This window comes from Anticarsia gemmatalis, chromosome 10 (genome assembly GCF_050436995.1).
Source record: "Anticarsia gemmatalis isolate Benzon Research Colony breed Stoneville strain chromosome 10, ilAntGemm2 primary, whole genome shotgun sequence".
Classification (NCBI taxonomy): domain Eukaryota; kingdom Metazoa; phylum Arthropoda; class Insecta; order Lepidoptera; family Erebidae; genus Anticarsia; species Anticarsia gemmatalis.
Window position 1 is genome coordinate 6,887,331 of NC_134754.1, and position 20,083 is coordinate 6,907,413.

Sequence of the window (20,083 nt, forward strand, 5' to 3'; positions counted from 1 at the left end):
TCTCTCATTAATGGACGAGACCCTTGCCCAGCAGTGGAACATTATTGGGTGATTTTTTTAAATTTATTGTTAATTAACAACTTAAGTTAAATACTGTAGTTTGCTGTTGACACAACACTTCCGACCAAAGAGCAGCGCGGACAGAATGTTACCGACAACGCTAAATTAATTCCAGCAGGAATTTATTAAATCTAGATGTTGTAGTCCCGAGTCAGTAATATGACGTAAAATATATGTTCTAGCTTCTACCAGTTCCACTCCACTGCTATTATTCAAATGTAAATGCTTTTATTCAATTTCCTAAGGTGATACTTTCTCCTGACTTTGAGAGTATAACAATGTTTCTTTTTTATTTTCTTTTAAATATTGTGTAAAATGCGGTGTTTTACGAGTCAACCTTGGAATCTTGGAAATAAAAAGATAATAAACCAGTGAAATCATTAGTGGTACATTTACTTTTTCATCTTGTCCTAGCATAAAAGTATAACCACTCATACCTTAGTTTTCCACAGAGTTGACCGAATAGTAGTGAAATTTCGACGTCGTAATTTTTGTCGGACATTTTAAATTACCAGAGAAAGAACTAACCTTTCATAATCGTGAACATACGAGTACATACAGGGTAAAACTGAGAACCTTTTTATAAATTGCTTAAAAATGCGAAATAGTTCGCATGAAACTCGTAGTAAGAGAATCGCATATTCTCGAGCTGGCTGCAGTCGAAAGATCAGGATATGTTTCAGTTTCAATAGTTTGTTGGTTTCTATAGTGTTGGTTCACGATGATATGAGCGGATAGTCATAAAAAGCTATCTCTACGATCGGCAAACATTAATCGTTTTCCCACAATTAGACCTTGTACAGAATGACATCCTCGAGATAAACCATTTTGTTTTTCTTTCAATGCCATTTTCAATAAAGTTGTCGTTAAGCCTCGAACAGATAAAAAACAAGCGATATTAATTTGAAAGCGTTTGTTTTGATGTTTTCCTGATAGATCGGTGCTATAGATAAAGCTTAGTGTATATTATCCGCTGTTTAATGCTCAATGAATGTCATCCAACTAATAACGTGGGAAAGATTATTGTGACCTATTTCTTTAAGGAAAATTGGGTCAAAGTAACAGCTCGGTAGTTTTTGATTTATGTGTTCTCGAAGCTTCGAAAATTTTGCGAATAAAAAAGAACTGCAGTGGACAAGTTTGTTTCACGATATGACGACAGAATCACGCGACGTTTATTGACAGAACCAAGTTCGATTTCAAGACCCAATTTAAAATTCTTCATTTATTCAATGTGATGTTTTTTGTCAAAGTGTCAAGTAGCTTCTATCGGCACCACCACCCCTACAATAAGATAAGTAATGTGGAACAGTTTGGTTTGGATATTTTTGAGCAAAACATAGTTTCATAAGCGTGATTTAAGCTTTGACAAAACTATTTGCGAAACAAATAAATTACTGGAAATATAGAAAGTAGTCTAGTGTACATAAGTAAATTACGTTTGCAAAAAATAGCTCGCATGATCTCACAAAATAAGCTCGACTACCGGCTCACAAGGTCTAAAATATAAACTCGGAACCCTTACATCTTAATGTGTATCATTCAATCCTACATCAGGATGGGATCAAGGCTGAGCTGAAGCTGTCGAGATCTCGCCCAAGCTTCGTAAGGCCCATTAAGTATCGTTACATGATAAATTAGCCCTTACTTCATTAATCTTTCAACGCTTTATATAACCGGTTCGAATTTCTGCGTTTGAGGTTACGGTATAATTCAGTAGATTTTTAAACTACGGATTTTATTTTAGAAGTTTTCTAGCAAATAATATCTAGTTTTAGGATTAGTAGGATTATACTTGGTTTTTGGTTCAGAAATACGATAGGTAAAAATCTTTGAACGTTACATTTTTGTTTGCAAAATGGCTGATGAATGGACGAGTTTGGACGTTTTAAATGACATCGTATATTATCTAAGCAATTTTTAGGCACTTAGGTAATGGACAATGAAAAAGACGATGTTATCATGAAAAAGGTATTTTGTAAATAGGATCGCCTTCACAGGACCCACCGTCCACCTATTTCACCGAGATTGTCATTAAAAACTTTTTTGTGAGCGTTACTGAAGCCCGTTTTACGAGGCTTTTAAACAAGGTCGGCGGTGCCTGAACAATATGATAATTGTTCATTCATAATAGCTCTGCAACATTTGCAAGTTCCATATTCATAATGAAGTAAAATTGAGGAAGATAATAGTTGTACATTCACATGAGTTCGTTATTGTAGGAATGTAGGTACTACAATTAAATTTAAAAGTAATGTTATATTTTGTATTTAATTTTGAGAAAAATCATCTCCTTGGACGATTTTTAACCGAGTTTTCAGTGTCAAATTATAGTTTTGTTAATAAAAATATACCACAAAAATTTTGTTTGCAACATTTGCCCGAATAGTGAAATGGTTCACCGAATGGTGTCGACGTGTGATCAATTCAACGCGTTTAGCGATGCATTTTTCATTGTAACAATTTATCATCGAGCCTTGGACAAATAGATTCAGTCTTTTCAAAATAAACTTGTGAATATATAACCATGAAAATGGAATCGTGGTGAGCGTCACCACAACGCTGACATTCATAAATTCCCTTTATTATGTAATATTTTTATATTCTGTAATAAATGTGGACATGTTTTGAAACAGGCACGGTCTAAATTATTACGGTTTCAGGCGTCCAAGTCAATTTTATGAAAAAAGTACGTTACACAAATAAGACTTACCATGAGTATATAGTGGTGGGACTCGGTATTTAATCGCTGCTGTACAAGCTATAGCACCGGTGCCGCCTCCCAGCTGCAGGCCGTGTGACAGCACTTGCACAATCGTGCCAACCACGGTAATGGTCCAACCCCACCCGCCCTCGGGGTAGTAGCGGCGAGCGAGCGTGAGAGCGGCGCGCGCGCGCAGCGCTGCCGCGGTCTCTGCTCCCACTGTTGCTCCGGCACTCGCACACCTAACGTATCACAACACTTTAAGCATTCAACCAAACAGGACTCGTCTACTGGCGTTCACCGGCCCAGTAGACAACTCCCACTTAGATATTGCAACTATGGTAACACTACACTAACCGACGAAACTGAGCCACTTCACGCGCCGCCTCATACCCTACACTTTTAGAGCGACCTCGCTCCCGGTTCTTGGCAAATTTGTTCTGAATACTGACTCTATTACCACTAACGCCGCAAGTGCATAATAAGTCTTCAGGGCGGAGTTTCGGTGCGGGCTGCAACTTTGGTGCATATCTTTCGCGACAATCACATTCAGGAGTTCGCCAAGACAAAAGACGTTGTAAAAGAGATCGCCGACGATGCACCGAGTTCGTTCCACATTCAACTTGTCCTGTGTCAACGGGTACTGATGGACAACGATTGCCCCCGCGGTGTGGGATATCGACCCGCCGACTGTTATAAGATATTCTTTTTCGGTTGTCCCTGTGGTGCGCAAATGTGGGAATAAAACTTTCTGTAACGGAATCGCTTTTTTCGTCGGCATAATTTGCCTCCTCGTTTTTTGGTGCGAATCCATTTTTTATTTTCTTAACGTCCGTTTGTAAGGATTTCCAAGTTGCGATAACCTCCTCGCGGGCGGGCGTATCACTGAAATTTGGGACGGTGGAATCGCGATTTTTTTCTGTAAGTCGGGACTCAGGATCTGATGCTATAGGAAGTACCCGGAGTCGTGTGGGCAAGCTGTCAGACCGGCGCAACGTCATTGTCGATCCGATTTGGGGGTCTCATTTTTAAAAAACCTTTTACTATAAATTAACTGTTCACATTAACACTTCACTTTGCCTTCTTCATAATGCACATCTGTAACAAACAAAAACCAATAAGTACCTTAGCTGACATTCTAAAACAATGTCAAAACACAAACAAACGGTCATCCGTGTTAAACTTCGAGAGACTGAAACTTCGGGCAGGGAGACGCTTTCCGAGATAACGTCAAAACAATTGTTGTTAATGTTGCAAAGATAACAAAATTTCACATATGATTTTGTTCCTCCACGCCCATAATGTCAAAGTGTGTCTTGCATAAACGAACAGGTAGGTAAAATAATACAAGCCTGCTTAATATTCCAATGAAATATTCATAAATTCACTAAATGTTATGTAAATAAGGGGATTTGGAAATTGAAGGCAATACGCCGATGGCTGAAAGAGATTCAGTGGTGTTAAATATTTGTGTATCTAATCCTAGGATGATTAATGATCTTTAAGAGATGATGTAATAATATGAGGGAGATACATATTTAATATGGGTAACCATACAACGAAACAAAAACATCGTATCTACTGTGTTTATGATTGAGTAAATTAGCGATTTTAACTTTTTCATTCACTCTCGCGACTTGTTTATAATTATGTACAATGCAACGGGTCTTAAACTCGATTGAAAATTAAAGGTACACCTTATTTGTTTCAATCGAATTGCATCACCGATTGTCACATCTAAGACCCGTTGCGTTATAATACTATGAAAGAATTAGCTCAATTAATGTTTGTCAAGTTTGTTAAAGTTAAAGTCGTTCGTCCAAACGGCCAATCCATTACGGCTGATAACATTTCGTTAGTATCTGACTCTACACAATTAAGTCAGGTCACAAAAGTTAAATTTGCAGTTTACTTTAGTATCACTGATTGCCAAGACCAATACATCTTAGGACTTTTCCCAAGCAATTAAAGGCAACAATTTTACTGATACCAATCTGACAAACAGACATTGATTCGAATTCTCGGCGAGATTTAAGGACGTGCTATTTCTTCCACTGTTCTTAAATCTAGAACTTTAATTGCTGATTCGGTCGTAGATGCAGTGATATATTTACAGCCTAATGAGACTCTTTAATGTTATTTACTGATACCGATAGAACTTTGATCCGTAAGCACGTTAAAACTAAGTATTTTCTAATTAAATTTACGTTTGGAAAATTCCCATTCAAAAGTTGGAGAAGTTTTTGTGTTGGGAAGTTTTGAAACTTTAAGTAATAGCTTTTGTTGCGGTTTTAAGCTCCTGTACATATTACAAGAGAATTTTCAATAAATCGACGATAGTTGCGGTGTAAACTACCAAACAAAAAGGTTGAACACCGTTTTAAAATAAATACTCCATTCATATTTATCGTAACAGTTAAGCTAAAATAACGCTTTAACATTGTCATGACATGAAAAAGGTCTGTGGTTTACTTAATTTTAAATTATAGACAATTTAATTTCAGAAAGGTAAAACAATTTCATCTCCAAATAAACATATTTACTGGTATTCAAAAAACAAATACACTAAGAAAAACTGAGAACCGAATGTGAACTAACACAAATGAGGGTGAAACGCCGAACTTCTGAGACGTCTTTCCATTCTGTTGGCCATTCATAGTGGGTAATTACATGCGCAGATTCTTTTGTTGCCCTCGCTTTGGCAGACAATTGAATTTCAAATCCATTCTTTTTGGTATCCTTCGGTGATCCCTAGACGCTCTATCAGTGCTCTTTATAGTAAATGCTCGCAACTGCTTAGTGTATGGTAATGTGTCTGGACTATGCATTCCAGGAGCGATATGGATCGAAAGCATTTTCACCTTGAGGGATTTGTAACTGAGATCTTATATTACAGTGCAAACACCCCAATATTTTATTATTCAAGATACTTCAATCTCTTCAAAATAAACGTGTTTATATTACGTTATTCTGTACCTACAATGTGTAGTGCTGAAACTTCTAATCAAGGCACAAGGTGAAAAAACCAAGACAGTAATTTTCGCACCTGTCTGTCAACCGTCCCAGCTGCTACGTCTCATCTGCTCGAGTTGATGAAATATTTTCAAATAATATGCGTAATTTTTTCTACTCCTCATAAGAATTTTATAATAGAAATACACTTAACAGATTTTTTATTCAAAATATATAAAGTTTTATTGCAAACCTCGTAATTTTAAATTAACCTACTCTTTTAACATGTTTTATGAGTCCGTTACGTAAACACACTATTCTTCGGTTTAGAAATAGTATCTGATATTCGTTTGAGACTCTTATTCGAAATATTTTTACTGGTCAAATCAATTTGGTGAAAGAAAATATAAGATTTTCCCAAATCAGATTAAATTACTCACACGAGAAAAGTTTGAACGCTGAGACGTCGAGCCAAGTAAGTCGGTATTTACTTTCACGTGACACACACAATGCGGTGTAAGTGGTTTTCGGGACTTGCAGTACAGTTAACACAGCTCGTAATTCTTTATTATTTTATAAATTAATCCTTTGTTAATTTGTGTCGCCGCCACAACGTTTCACGACGACGTTTGGGATTAAATCTCGTGTTCATAAAAGTTAACTGCTTTAACGAGACCAGCGAGAAAATTGAACTGCCAACTATTTTTACAACAGTTTTTTCATAATTCACTGTGATTAAGATATTCATCTATCACGAGTTCAGTTAAGTGAAAACAGTGATGGCAGACAAATCGCTGGCAATTCAGCGCCAGAGAGATAACTATTTATTATTTCTCCAAATCGAGATATTTCCCACCATGACATTCCGACTTTGATTAATTTTGATATTCAAATTACAATTTACGACAACTGCCGACCTCATCAAGCATTCTTTGCTTTAATGTAGCACGAGTTTTGAAAACCGTCTTAATATTTAAGGAGGCCTTTGAAGTTTTATTTGATTATATGAGTTTTATTTGAAGTTCGATGAAAACATTAAACTTATGAAATTGTATAAATTGATATTTTGCTACACAGATCTTTTAAAAGATCTAACGAAGTTCGGAATTACATTAGTTATGTTCCAAATGTTAATTGGGGCTTTGTGTACGCCGCAGATTGTTCGCAAAATTTTTGCAGAGGATTTTTTAATTCATTAAAAACTGTCTATCAATCCGGCGCCTGTCTTTGACATGTTCAATTTTACAAGTTTTTCAACGTTATTTTAGGATGCAATTTAGTTACTTTTAGGATGGTCTGAAAAACGTATATTTAATAATAATAAATATTGAATACCTTCTAACTCTGATTCAATTCGTCACCTAAAATCTATTATAAATTAAAATAAAATCCTTTTCGATTGCAACGTGACTTTTTCATGAAGAAAGGGACAACTCAATTTTGCGAGCAGATTGATTTAGATTCAATGTAAACAAAATTACGGTTATGCCAATGTTGTCCGATGATATTATTTCGTTTTGTTTGAGACTATGAAACAAAAATAACTTGGCTGTTGATAGCAGACAAGTTATAATCTACCTTGATGCAGAAATTGCTTGTAGAGGCTAGAAAATAACCTTTTTAGTCTATAGAACTGTCACATTCAAAATGTCAAAGTTTCGATACTTGACAGTACTGACTGTAGAGAATCGCGCTTAGATCTTAGCGCGATTCGATTTGGGTTACTTTGAATAATTTGGGTAACATTGACAGTGGGATTTGAACAAGTTTCGGTTAATTTTGCATATGAAACCAACACAATTGATAAAGGTTTATCTTAGTTTTGCAAACTTTTGTAATACTATATATAGTATATAATTGTACTGCAATAGTTTGTAAATGAAAGGTAGAGAAATCTTATCAAATTAAGTTGTTAAAAGGTTTGTGATATTGATGAAGTCTGAGCTATATCTGCGTGGGACAAATACTGACGACTCTTAATTTGTTTGACGTCTTTCGCCCACGGTTCCTAAAGATTCCTATTAGGAATGTTGGCATTTCTCAAAGTTCTGAAGAGACTGATAAGATCACGTAATTACTTCGACGTGAATGGTGCGATAAAAATATAATATGCATTAAAAGTGGCAGCAATTAAAATGCTGTTGATTGGTTCTTTACGAATGAGCAACAAGAAAAGCTATTTGTCAATGTCTTAGCTGTTAAGTTTTTATATGCAAGTAATAATTGCGATAAAATAAGTCATCATCAAACAACGTAAAACCCTTTACCAGTATTATATCATACGCTTATATCTATACTAACATTATAAAGCTGAAGAGTTTGTTTGTTTGAACGCGCTAATCTCAAGAACTACTAGTCCGATTTGAAAAATTATTTCAATGTTATATGGTCCATTTATCGAGGAAGGCTGTAGGTTATATATCATCACGCTGCGACCAATAGGAGCAGAGTACCATAAAAAAATGTTACAAAAACGGGGAAAATTTTGATCCATTCTCTTTTATGTTACGCAAGCGAAGTTGCGCGAGTCAGCTAGTGTATTTTAATTTCAGACAGACTTTTTCAAACGCCGCCCTTTATATTAAGGATACTGAACTTGTTCTTTATTTAGAGTTTGCAAAGTTTCATTAATCTTTTTTTCCATAATGTGATATATTGTCAACAAGATCCTCATTACGCGTGGTTGAAGTTCAAGGCTGAAGTAAGAGCCATTTATCTCGACTCTCGACTTCTATTATGTCTATAAATTACTTATGGCAACTTAGCCAAAACCTAAATAAGTACCGATCGAGTGGAAGTTACGTAAGTTAGTCTTAAACTTCTGAATTTATTATTCTCACCGATATTTCTCGGTTGTATGTTGTAAAGAGAAATAAATTATCTTTGTTAAACAGTTATTAGGTATGCCCAGATTTAGTAGAAATCCTCTTGAAAAACTAAATTGCTTGCTTACAACAATTGTAGGAAACCAAGAAATTATCCTATATATGCCTATCGTATATTTTAACTGCCTCTGTGGCGCAATCGGTAATATATGCGACTGCGGTGCGAGAGGTCTCGGGTTCGAATCCTGGGTCGGGCCAAAAAGTCTTTTCTGAGTTTTTCTGTTAAGAATTTCTTAGAGATTGCCCGGAGTTAGGAAGTTGAGGTCGAAGACCTCCGTGCCTCGCAGAGCACGTAAAGCCGTCGGTCCTGCGCCTGATCTCTCACTGGTCGTGTCAGTTATCCGTCCCACCAAACTATGAGAGTGATGGAATAGAGAGTGTACCTGTGTATTGTGCACACACTTGGACACTATAAACAAAGTCCTGCACAGATGGCCAGGTACAATGAAACTGACCGCCGTAGCCGTATATCGGCTAGGAGGACATTATTATCGTAATAATAATACATACACATATAATATCAAGCCTTTTTTTCCCATAGGAGTAGGCGAGACCAAAGAACGCCGCTTGGCACGATCCCTACAAACTTACCCTGCCTTATTCACTAATATAATATCTGTAACAAATGCCTGCCTATCGTACGAAATTAAAATACCTTAATGAACAGATACAACTCTAGGTAATATGCATAGATGTTATTCTAAGAAGACTGGTTGGCGCTGCGACCTATTAATGAAAGATTTTTCTATTAGCATACTAGATCATCTTTCTACTATAGCCTCGGTAGTTTTATATTACCTAAGAAAATCTTCTTGTGGTTTATGCGGTACATTTGAGAGACATAAGGTAATTTATGTCACTCCCAGATAACAGTGTTTAGTTAAGTGGAGAGTATAGGCATGTCTTAAACACTTTTATTGGGTTTTGATGTGCGTATTTTATCGCAATATAATATAAGTCTGTCGGACTTCATCTAAGATTATTGAATAACATTAAATATTATGTATGGTATCGAAGTGATGCCCTTCACTGTATTAAGACTAGCGCTCGCCCGTAACTTTTGGACTGGACCTTTCGTTTCAACTCGTTTCCTATATCTTAGAGCGTGATCTTGAATATTCTATGGCCGTCCTCAATGAATTGATTAAATAGCAAAAAAAAATTGAACCAGCAGTTTCTGACGTTTACGCGATCTAAATAATAAACTCCTCAGCTTTATATTATTAGAATAGATAAGTGGAATCTAACACTAATCAGCAATGAAAAATTCGATCATTCCTTAATTGTTAGTACTTCAGCAGCTTTCAGTACATCAAACTCCCCTACACTTAACTGCGAAACCTTGTTTATTTCAATCTCGATTACACGCAACAAACGGATCAAATTAACGCCCCGTTGCTGTGAACTCATACTAGTTGGCTTTTCTAATTTAATTATTTAATCAGATAGGATACATTTACGAGCTATAATAACATAAAATATAAGAAATTGTTCAACTCATAGGCATATAATGTATTAAGATAACGGCTGGACATAATTATGTATGACGATTTACAATAAATACTATTGACATGTTTAGTTGTAGCACAGTTTGTAGTATTCAATGAATGTCAAGATTGCTTACTTTATATTCTTCGATCTCGGTTTTGTCAGTGCAATTAGCGTATTAAAAAGTCTAGTAAGTAAGCTATAAAAAAATGAATAATGAGAAGCCACTATTAATAGCAAGAAGTCTTTAAAATGCGAGTCTTAAGCGCTAATTCCAAGATGAACGACCCTTTTTATAACCGGATTAAGTAGTGAATGATTGCTTTTAAAGTATTTTAGGATTTCAGATTTGCAATGTGACGAACTTTATATTGAATTCCAGTGAACTAATTGTGGAAGTTTTGTAAAACGGATTCCTTTAAAAGCGATTTGAACTGTAGAACAGTTGTTATTGAACATGTTGCAGTAGAACAGGGTTTCCTTAGGAACTATAGCCGTAATGTTCAGTGCACAATCTGTGTTGGTGTGTACTTGCTACGAGAATCGTTGTAAACAACATTTGAAACATACGTCGTGTTGGCTGTTCCAAATGTTTTGCTAAAGAGTTAAAAGATAAATACTTTCTACAAGTAGGATTTCGTAGTATAGATAGAGATTGTGATGATTTGTTTAAATTACGCCCTAGTTAATAATTAAGAAACATTATCGTAAAACAATTTTTTTCGCTCTTATCATTGCTACAGCATACTTAAACAACTGCAGTCATAGATATTACAACGTATAGTAAACAGACTGTTTTGTGTTACATCAATCTGTAGTAATTTTATCAAATAACATAATTATAAGTTCATGTAACTTTGTTCACCGAAGGTCGGAATGTAGGGGACAGATTTATAAAACAAACCAAACTTTATTAACGATTTGGAGATGAAAGCGAATTATGACAGCTCTAATTAACAAAGCCCCGCTATACCGCTAGCTTAAAACGTGATAATTACCTACATCGGAGATTTTTAATTAACAAACAGAGAAACAGCGATTTTAATAGCGTCTCCTTTGGCTTTTCTGAATAATCATTTATCTATGTTATGATAAAAATCATACAAACCGAAGATAATTTTAAATAAATTGATAATTAAAAAGTATTTTTAAAAACATGCTCTTGTAATGCCCTCAAAAGTAGAAAATAAGCTTAGAATAAATCATACCCAACATTTTGTTTTTACACTTATTTTTTTATGAAACAAAATCTTAATTTAGAATTTGACAGAGTTAAGTTAGGTACTTCAAAACATAATGCTTTGTGGTATAAAACATTCTGCTTTCTAGTGATGTAAGTTCACTCAGTTTGATACATTAGTCTCATAAAATGTTGCAACGAGCAGTAAAGTTAGGTCTGACAACACATCACAAAGCATCACATTAGTCCTGCCTTGACATAAAACTTCTACATGCTTATATTAAAATACTCCGTCATATGGACTTGTTTAAAACTGCACTGAATGAGTTTTGTAGGACAATATGTGGGCAGACTGCCACACGAGTAGTACTTTAGATTCGCGGAAATATTCGCAATACAGCCGATAGATAGTAATATCGTTTATGTACAACGTTTTTAATATATTTCAATTACTCTACTGACCTGAATGCGAGTAATGATAGTCGTTATCAAAGCAAATATTTTAATATACCACATGAAAGCTGCGGCGAATGCTTGTGTGAATTTTTATCACCTATTAAATAAAGCCGTCGCTTACAATAATCTTCTTGTTTCAAGAGGTTTAGCAGCTTGTCTTATTTTCGAGTAGTTAAAGTAGTAAGCTACCAAAAGGTCGACTCGCGACGTCATTTACTTGTTATAAATAAACTATAAGAAACCGATAAATCTATTAATTCTATGGATTTTATTTTTATTCCCGTCTTTATTTTAAAGGGCATTGAAAGGTTAGACAACGGCGTTTGTTGTTATCTACACCCACATTTTGCTAGATTGTGCCTTTGTCACGTATTCAGTTTCGATTAAAGCGACTACGTAAGCTTAGTTTGTTAATAGGTATGATTTATAGGACGAAAGAGGGGATTTATTCCTTTTTCCCCAGGTCTTGTCGACAGTCTGGAAAATGAAGAATTGAAAGCGGAACTATAGTGAGCTTACGTTAAGCGATCCAGAGGGGATTGTACGCCGAAGTTCGCCTATTGTTATCAAATCCCATATCGATGAGCGGTTCTGTAAAAATGGATCATATTTCATTCAGATACGTCCAAAAATCGTTGTGCTAAAAATATAGTGCAATTGTTCTATACAATGTGTTTGTTAGTGAATGTGAGCACTAGATTTCGCATTTCATTGGTATTGTTAGTGCGCACTGCGTAATTACATGGCTCAACACGCCACGGACGCAGCATCCGACGCTTTTCACTGAAAATTCTCTTATTACATAGTACTATTGTTTAAAATGACATTATGCTTTAGAACGCTGTGGCTTAAATCCTAGCGCTAATTTAATTATTTGCTAAACCGTGCACGAACGCCGAATGAATAGAGATGAATTGAATTTCATAGAGCTTGCGATGTTTTATTCCAATTTAAATACAGTTTTTCAACACTGGCTATGGTCGTTTTTTTAAAACGTTGTCATACACTGACGCTGTCCAAACATCAATATAAAGTTTCACGACAACATGTAGTGCTATTTTTATACCAGATTTTTGATCGAATAAAAAATGGCTGAAATGTTTTTTAAAACCTTGATAGTTGTGATTCTTGTAGTTTTATAAAAGTAAGATAATACACGTACCTAAAAAGCGATTTTTTTATCTATACTATATAATATAATATTATAAAGCGGAAGAGTTTGTTTGTTTGTTTGTTTGTTTGTTTGAACGCGCTAATCTCAGGAACTACTGGTCCGATTTGAAAAATTCTTTCGGTGTTAGATAGCCCATTTATCGAGGAAGGTTATAGGCTATATATCATCACGCTACTACTAATAGGAGCAGAGTACCAGTAAAAAATGTTTCGAAAACGGGGAAAATTTTGACCCATTCTCTCTTATGTGACGCAAGCGAAGTTGCGCGGGTCAGCTAGTCTTTTATAACCTTGAAACTTTGGTTATAAGAGATACGAAGTTTCCGTTAAGTTTCTATAATAAAATTATCCAGTTTTAATCGAAATTAAAAAAGAAACTAATATTTTCGTAACTGGAAATCTTTTGAATGATGGACTAAGATTTCGGTCACAATACTATTGTTACATTTTGCCTTTCTTTAAATACACGGATTTGTACATATAAAAGTATAACTTGCAATAACTTTATAGGTATTTCAAAGAAATGGGACAAAACAATTGAATGCCAATCAACTAATGGAAGCAACAAGGTTACTTGCAATATATTTTTTATAGCAATACGCCTGTTTTGTAAAAACATTCAAGGGAAATTAAGTTCAGATAGAATCTACAGTACAGTAAAGTAGGAAACTCGGTAGACCAGGCGGTAATGCATGCTACTGCTAATTACCGACAAAAGTGCTCTTAAAGTTTATTGAGGGCAAAAATCTTCAACGCAGCCCAATTCACCTCACACAGACCTGATATATTATTTATTCACATTTTATTTACACACATAAATAATTATATCGGCCTAATAAATAAATAATAATAAAGCCTTTAAAGAAAGCCTAATAAATACTACAGGCTAATGAGAAAATTGACTATCAGTCATAGAAGAAAAAGTAATACCTTTGATGACCGCTTTAAAGGAGCATTAGTTACAAAAACATAAATATTCGGTAAGACAATGAACAACAATTATAGTTTTTCCATAAAAGTTATAATTATAAAAAGTTCTTTTGTTATTTGTCACAATCGATGACTGTAATTTCTGCTTTTATCGAATAATCTTTAGGGTCAAGTATATTCGAACATGTCAAGCTACCTATCTTTGAAAGCATCTAATAATAAATTTATGAAGAAATGGATCGGCGTGTTGTCGCGACACATTGAATCCTAGATTTTATTGAGAATTTAACTATAACTATTAAGATATAAGAGAATTATTGAAAGAGCTTTGTATTCTTAAATTTGTCGTATTTCAAAATTATATACGAATTAACCAATAATATTGAGAAAGTTGAGTTAAAACTGGTTTTTTATAAAGAAACGATTTGAAATATTATAACGAGAATCTAATTTAATAAAATATATATATGAAATCGTCCAATCTGGTGAGCCAAACTTTTTACACAAGCACTAAACCATCTGTTCTCACTTTATTAAACTACGAGTATTTTACTGTACGATGTTTCAAAGTCTAAATTACGTGGTGAACGTATGACAGATGGCGCCACCGGGACTTGCGGTCCACAACTTATTTTATTTATTCACTAATTACTTATTTATGATACCTTCATATTTTACAAGTGCCAAACTGCTCTAATTGCTCTTTCACAGTACGTTTCAAAGGTCTCTATTTTAATGGCGGTTGATTTATTACTCCTTTTCCTGAAACTTGAGTGTGCTTTCATAAGGTAAGGTACTCGGAGTACAAAGATGGAACTATATGGTTTCTCAAGAAGAAAAGTGGTCAGGTTCTCAAGTGCTTCGCTGTAGTTTTCTTAGTAGCCTATTTCTTGGATGGAACTTCGCGGTATCTATTACATTAATGTTCGTCACGGCTAACAGTTGCAGTTACTCAGTCCCTACTCAAGTACTAACATTTTACGGTGGTGCAAAATTTTTTGTAGCTGTGCATCAGTGCGGACCTTAAAAACTGGAAAGCGAGCTCGGTTTTACGCGGATGTTGGTATTCGTTTGCATTCGAAAATTTTCCAAAAGTTTCCCACGCACTAAAGTTTTATTTCACAAGCGCCAACCGAAACGTACGTAACTTTATTATTGTTTTATTTTTCCCGAGCGTACAATGTTCCGGATTTTTATAACTTGCGGACTCCTCTAAAAAATTACTCATGCGTTACAAATGTCACGGCTAGGCCCGCCCGTTCATTTAAGACTGGACCCGTATTTGTACAAAATGTGCCTACAAAAATGTTCGTCCATTTCAAGTTTATGGCGCTAACATATAAACGGTTAACATAAAAGTTTGTTTTATCATCAACTGTAAAATTCATTCATATCTGCCGTTTAACCCTTAAAAAGTGGGCTTAGCTTGACTGTAAAATATTACGTATTCAGTCACGTAGTAAAAAAATGGTTGGCTTTAACAAAATATGTGTGTGGGAATATTGCGTAGGTATTATTTTACGAATATTCGTATATACAAAGGTCCGGAAATTATACGTCATGTGTGACGTGATAGGAAAATAGATGACATGTATCGGAAACGTAGTGTTGGTCACGAAGGCCGGTGATACTTGTGGTGTGGTAATGCTAGAACTCGGCCGCACTTTCCGGAATGCGGCCAGGCTTCTCTACACCCCACATATCTCAAACCCACATATACATATGTGGAGCATCTACTCATACTTAATATGTACCTTATAAAAAGTTAATTTAACTTTATAAAACTAGATATGTATCGAGGTCTTGGCCTTACCTTCATTAGCAAAATATTTATTTAAGTAACGTTGTTTGAGCTTAGACTAGACGGACTAAGTATTTGAATGTGAATAAGAATTTATAATACATCTTAGCATTTTTCACATAATTATGTTTTTAATTAACATAAAAATATAATTATAAACAATTTTCACTTGCTACGTAAGTTCTTAATGTTAGCAGCGAAAAATGAAAATTCCTTCTAATTGCAAATTAGAAATTAAATAAGTTAAATGTAAATACCAAAGTTCTAAGATCCAAGAAAATTATTCTCGTTAATTTTGGCTAAGCTTATAATATAAGCGACTAATATTAGCGTCTGCAGTGGAAAAATATAAATCTAAAGTTTAATTAAACATCATCATTGCCTATTATAAAGTTTGTATGAACTTGAGAAGTTTTATTGGCCATTCTGCACTACGCAACGATCACTAAAGCGATTTAGTTTTACTAAATAGCTCCATTTATGGGAGATTAATTTGTCGCTATATTTTCTCTACGCTATCGACAACAAAAGCAAGGCTGTGTTGTTATTTGCGATAAACTGTTCCTTATTGTGCTCATAATTCATATTTATTATCATAATTCTGTAGATCGCCTTCATAATCTCCGTATTTAATAAAACGTTTCCGACTCTCGCGGTTTAATAGGTATTTTGATAAACAGATTTATTTTCACATTTCAAGAGATTAGTGGTGATGTAAAAACGTGTAACTGTTATTGTTCGACTCGCCGTCTAATGATTTCGGATACATTCATTTGAATCCTTGTTATATTTAATTTAATCCTTGTTCTTGCTGTTAATATTTTGTAAAAAAGAATCATAGAAGAAAAAACTTTCACGAAAGTTATCTTTCTCTTGTTTAGTTTTTATTCAGTTACACGAGTTGGCTCAAGCTCATTTTGTGATGGTTGTCAGTTCGTTTTATTAACTCAAATAAAGAAGAATATTATTTTAAAAGTAATGATGCTAATAACATTGTTCTAATGTAAATAATACAAAATTAAAATGTAGCTCCATAAATGCAACACGCAAAGACTCTAGACGCATTCATTAAAAAAAAATAAAGAATATGTAGATAAATTATTGTTTTTATATTGACAAAATGCATAGAACCCATAAAAATAATTAAACATTCATTAAAGACAAAAAGTGAACACAAATTCATGGTGGACAAAAACTGCTCGTTTAAAACTTTTCTTCCCAAATATCTATGTAATTTACTGTACATTTAAAGAAAAAATGGTATGTAAAACACATAATAATAAAACAATACAATACTTACCATGTAAACAAACTTTTATTCGCGATCGCGTTTACGAACAATACGAAGGCAAGTTCACGAGCGCGTGTACCGCGCGTGTGTCCTATGCCGAAGACGGCCTCGCACTGCCCGCCTCTGATAAAGACGCTACAGCTGATAGCGATATCGCATCTCACATCTACATCCTACACCTACCTTAATACCACGGGAATATTTACCCTTCTGAACATTTAATTTATTTGCATTTTGATTACAGGTTGGCTTAAATTTAAAGGTTTCATCTCGGTTTAGTGTGTGTTATTTGCAAAGGTATAATCAGCGTCAAAAATATTTATACACCGTTACATTTTCAAAAGCATTTTTATGTATGAAAATAGTAAAATGACTGAAAAAAGTACGATTGGAAATGTGACAATGTATAGATATTTTTGACGCTGACTCTCTTTTTTTTATCGGGTATGATTTCGTTAATTAAGCCCTTTCTAATTATCGTAGGTCATATAAATATAAAGTATATCACGTGCACTTAATTATCAAATATTTGTACCAGCTTTTGAACTAAGTAAATAAAGTCTATAAAAAAGATGTGTTAGAATCTGAAATTAGTTAGGAGATGTATAAAAATCTTGATAAAAGAATTCTCCAAGAATGAATCTCCAAAAATAACAAAGCGAGTAAAAAAACGAAGAACTACAGGATAATGATATAGAGTAGATAAAAGTAAGTCTGTTAATGAGTGCAAGGTGTAACGTTTCATCGGAAGATGAAGTTTTTCAGACGGTAATTAAACAACTGCTCTTATTTCTTTATTCTGTTACAGATGTTCGAAAACAAAAGTGAAGTTTTCTATTTATAGGTATAGTCATTTGAGGCGCTCATAGCCAGTTGCGCACACCGGTCAGTAAACGATCTGTGGGTCAAGCAAACCTTGGCGCGGTCATTCCATAGATGGGTGACCGTGTAGTGGTATTTGAACTGGGCGTCCCCGTGCTTCGGAGGGCACGTAAAAAGTCGGTCCCGATTGTTGTCTATTAAGATAGACGTAACGTTAAGCAACGTCAAAGGCCTTCTGGCGGCTTGAACAACTTTGACATCAAATTGACCACTAACCATACGATAAGAAGAAGGTATAGTAATACGATTCTTTCGAGTATTGAGAGTTTGTCAATTAAAAATCAAAAATAGTTCCTATGGCGTCCGCTAGAGGTGTTGATTCAATTTTCATACGTCGAAAGTCATTAGAGATAGAGAATGAAGCTAGTAGTCATTTCTCTATGGATAGAGAACGCATCCTTATAGTTTTAGAATGCTATTCGTATGGACAAAAGTATTACGTATTTCGCATTCTAAGTTTAACCTAACCCTTAACTTATAAAAAGATCAAAATCATTATACGTCGTAAATCAATCAATGTCACCATATCATAAGAATTAATAACGTCGAACATCTAATATTGAACCTGAAAATTCTATCTTTAGTATTACCTAGTTTTTGAGGACAGTAATAATAGGTCGTCATTATTCATTTTGATCAGGTTATTAAATTTAGTGACGAATATCATGCAATTCTTGTGATGTGTAGGTACATACATATATTATACGTACAAAATACACACATACATAAAAAGTCGTTTTTGTGTAGGTATAGCAGAGACCAAATAACGCTACTTGCTACGATTTTAACAATCATCTCTTGCTTCATTCACATCTCATCTTATGTGTGTGTACATTATGTTTCTATTTAATTACAAAAAGAAAACAATATGATTTGACGAGAACTTAAATAAAGCCCCATACGGGTATTTCATTTTTTTGCTTCTAAAGATTAAATTTGACATACTCCTACAATTTAGTAGAGAGCCTTGGCAAGCAGTATTTGTCTAGAATTGAATTAATAATTCTGTGTATTTCTGAAATACACAGGCTGTATCAGCGTCAGCTGCATAAACTCGCGGGTTACTGATGTTCTAATTCAGAATTGTGTAAAACTCCGTCAGTCGTGAATCTTGCATACAAGGCTCTTTACTAAATTGTTGGCTATAACTATTGAAACTTTATTCTAGCTTGACATTTAGGCGCAGCTTGCATTGTCCACAGGTATACGCAAAAGGTGCCCACTGTACAGTCACCAAACTGACATACGTTTCAAGGGATTAATTTCTTCCCTCGCGCAAGCTGTATTGAGTCAGTCCATAAAACCGTATGTACTGTACTCCCAATATAGTGCCAAAACTACACTTTGATGTGACCAATAAATATTTGGACCAAGTCCAGAGTTCCCGAGTCACGTTCGACACATATAGGTTATTAAACCGTTAGCAAATTGACGCAATCATGAACTAATTAACTAATGGAAATGCAGTGTTAACGGTCAACAGCTGGTTTGAGAAGATATCTAGAAAGCATATTTGGTATAGTTGAAGATGTGCCTTTGGGACGGAAAGGACATTAGAATGGAGACTAATGGATATGAATATTAGTGCTTGTCCTATATTTATAGAACTACACAACAATTAGGAGATACAGTGGTATCCGTTGACAATCTGATAATGTTGTCGTTAATTATGTGTGTAATTGATCATTGGTTTGTCTAATGACTTAGTTCCAATGCATCAGATTACCTGTAATATACAGGGTGTGGCGTAAATAATGGATAATCCTTTACCAGCGGATGGGCGACAACCCAACTGATCTAAATATCAAAATTGACCTCTGGCACAAGTATCATAGTTTTTGAGATTTTGGCCATTTTGTGTGTTTTTTAAGAAAACGATTTGAGCTCATTCTTTTTAATGCTGTGATCACAATTTAAGGCTTTTTTTAAATCCGTTTTTTGCAAATAAATCCTGAATAGATGTGCTATTGAATCTACAATCTTGTTTTGTTATTACTACTTGTTTTTTATTTAAATTATGCATTCAAAGTTGAATTTTATAATCTTTCACAACATTTGTGCAACTTTGAGCACTTGTGGTGAAAAAAAAATGTATGGTGGCTTTACTGCCCACGCCATAAATAATTTCTAAATTTTATTAGAATTCTAAATTAGTATAACATGCAGCATTAATACCGATTATTGTCAAAATATTACAAAGAACTTAAATTATTAACACTTTTGCCGGTCGACTAATTTAATTTTTTCACGCTAAGCGCGTTCTAGATTCAATAGCACATCT

The 20,083-nt window shown here is 34.6% G+C and overlaps 1 protein-coding gene across 1 annotated transcript in view; it reads right to left on the minus strand.

The window, feature by feature from the left end:
* Positions 1 to 17,037, minus strand: part of LOC142976073 (monocarboxylate transporter 10-like) — a 95,593-nt gene extending 78,556 nt beyond the window's left edge. Inside the window, exons 1-3 of the mRNA XM_076119284.1 lie at positions 16,930 to 17,037; positions 3,122 to 3,862; positions 2,774 to 3,006 (exon numbers count right to left, since the gene is read on the minus strand). Coding sequence (XP_075975399.1) covers positions 2,774 to 3,006; positions 3,122 to 3,765 — 877 coding nt within the window. The 5' untranslated portion in view covers positions 3,766 to 3,862; positions 16,930 to 17,037. The remainder of the gene's footprint in view (positions 1 to 2,773; positions 3,007 to 3,121; positions 3,863 to 16,929) is intronic.
* Between the last annotated feature and the right edge of the window lie 3,046 nt (positions 17,038 to 20,083).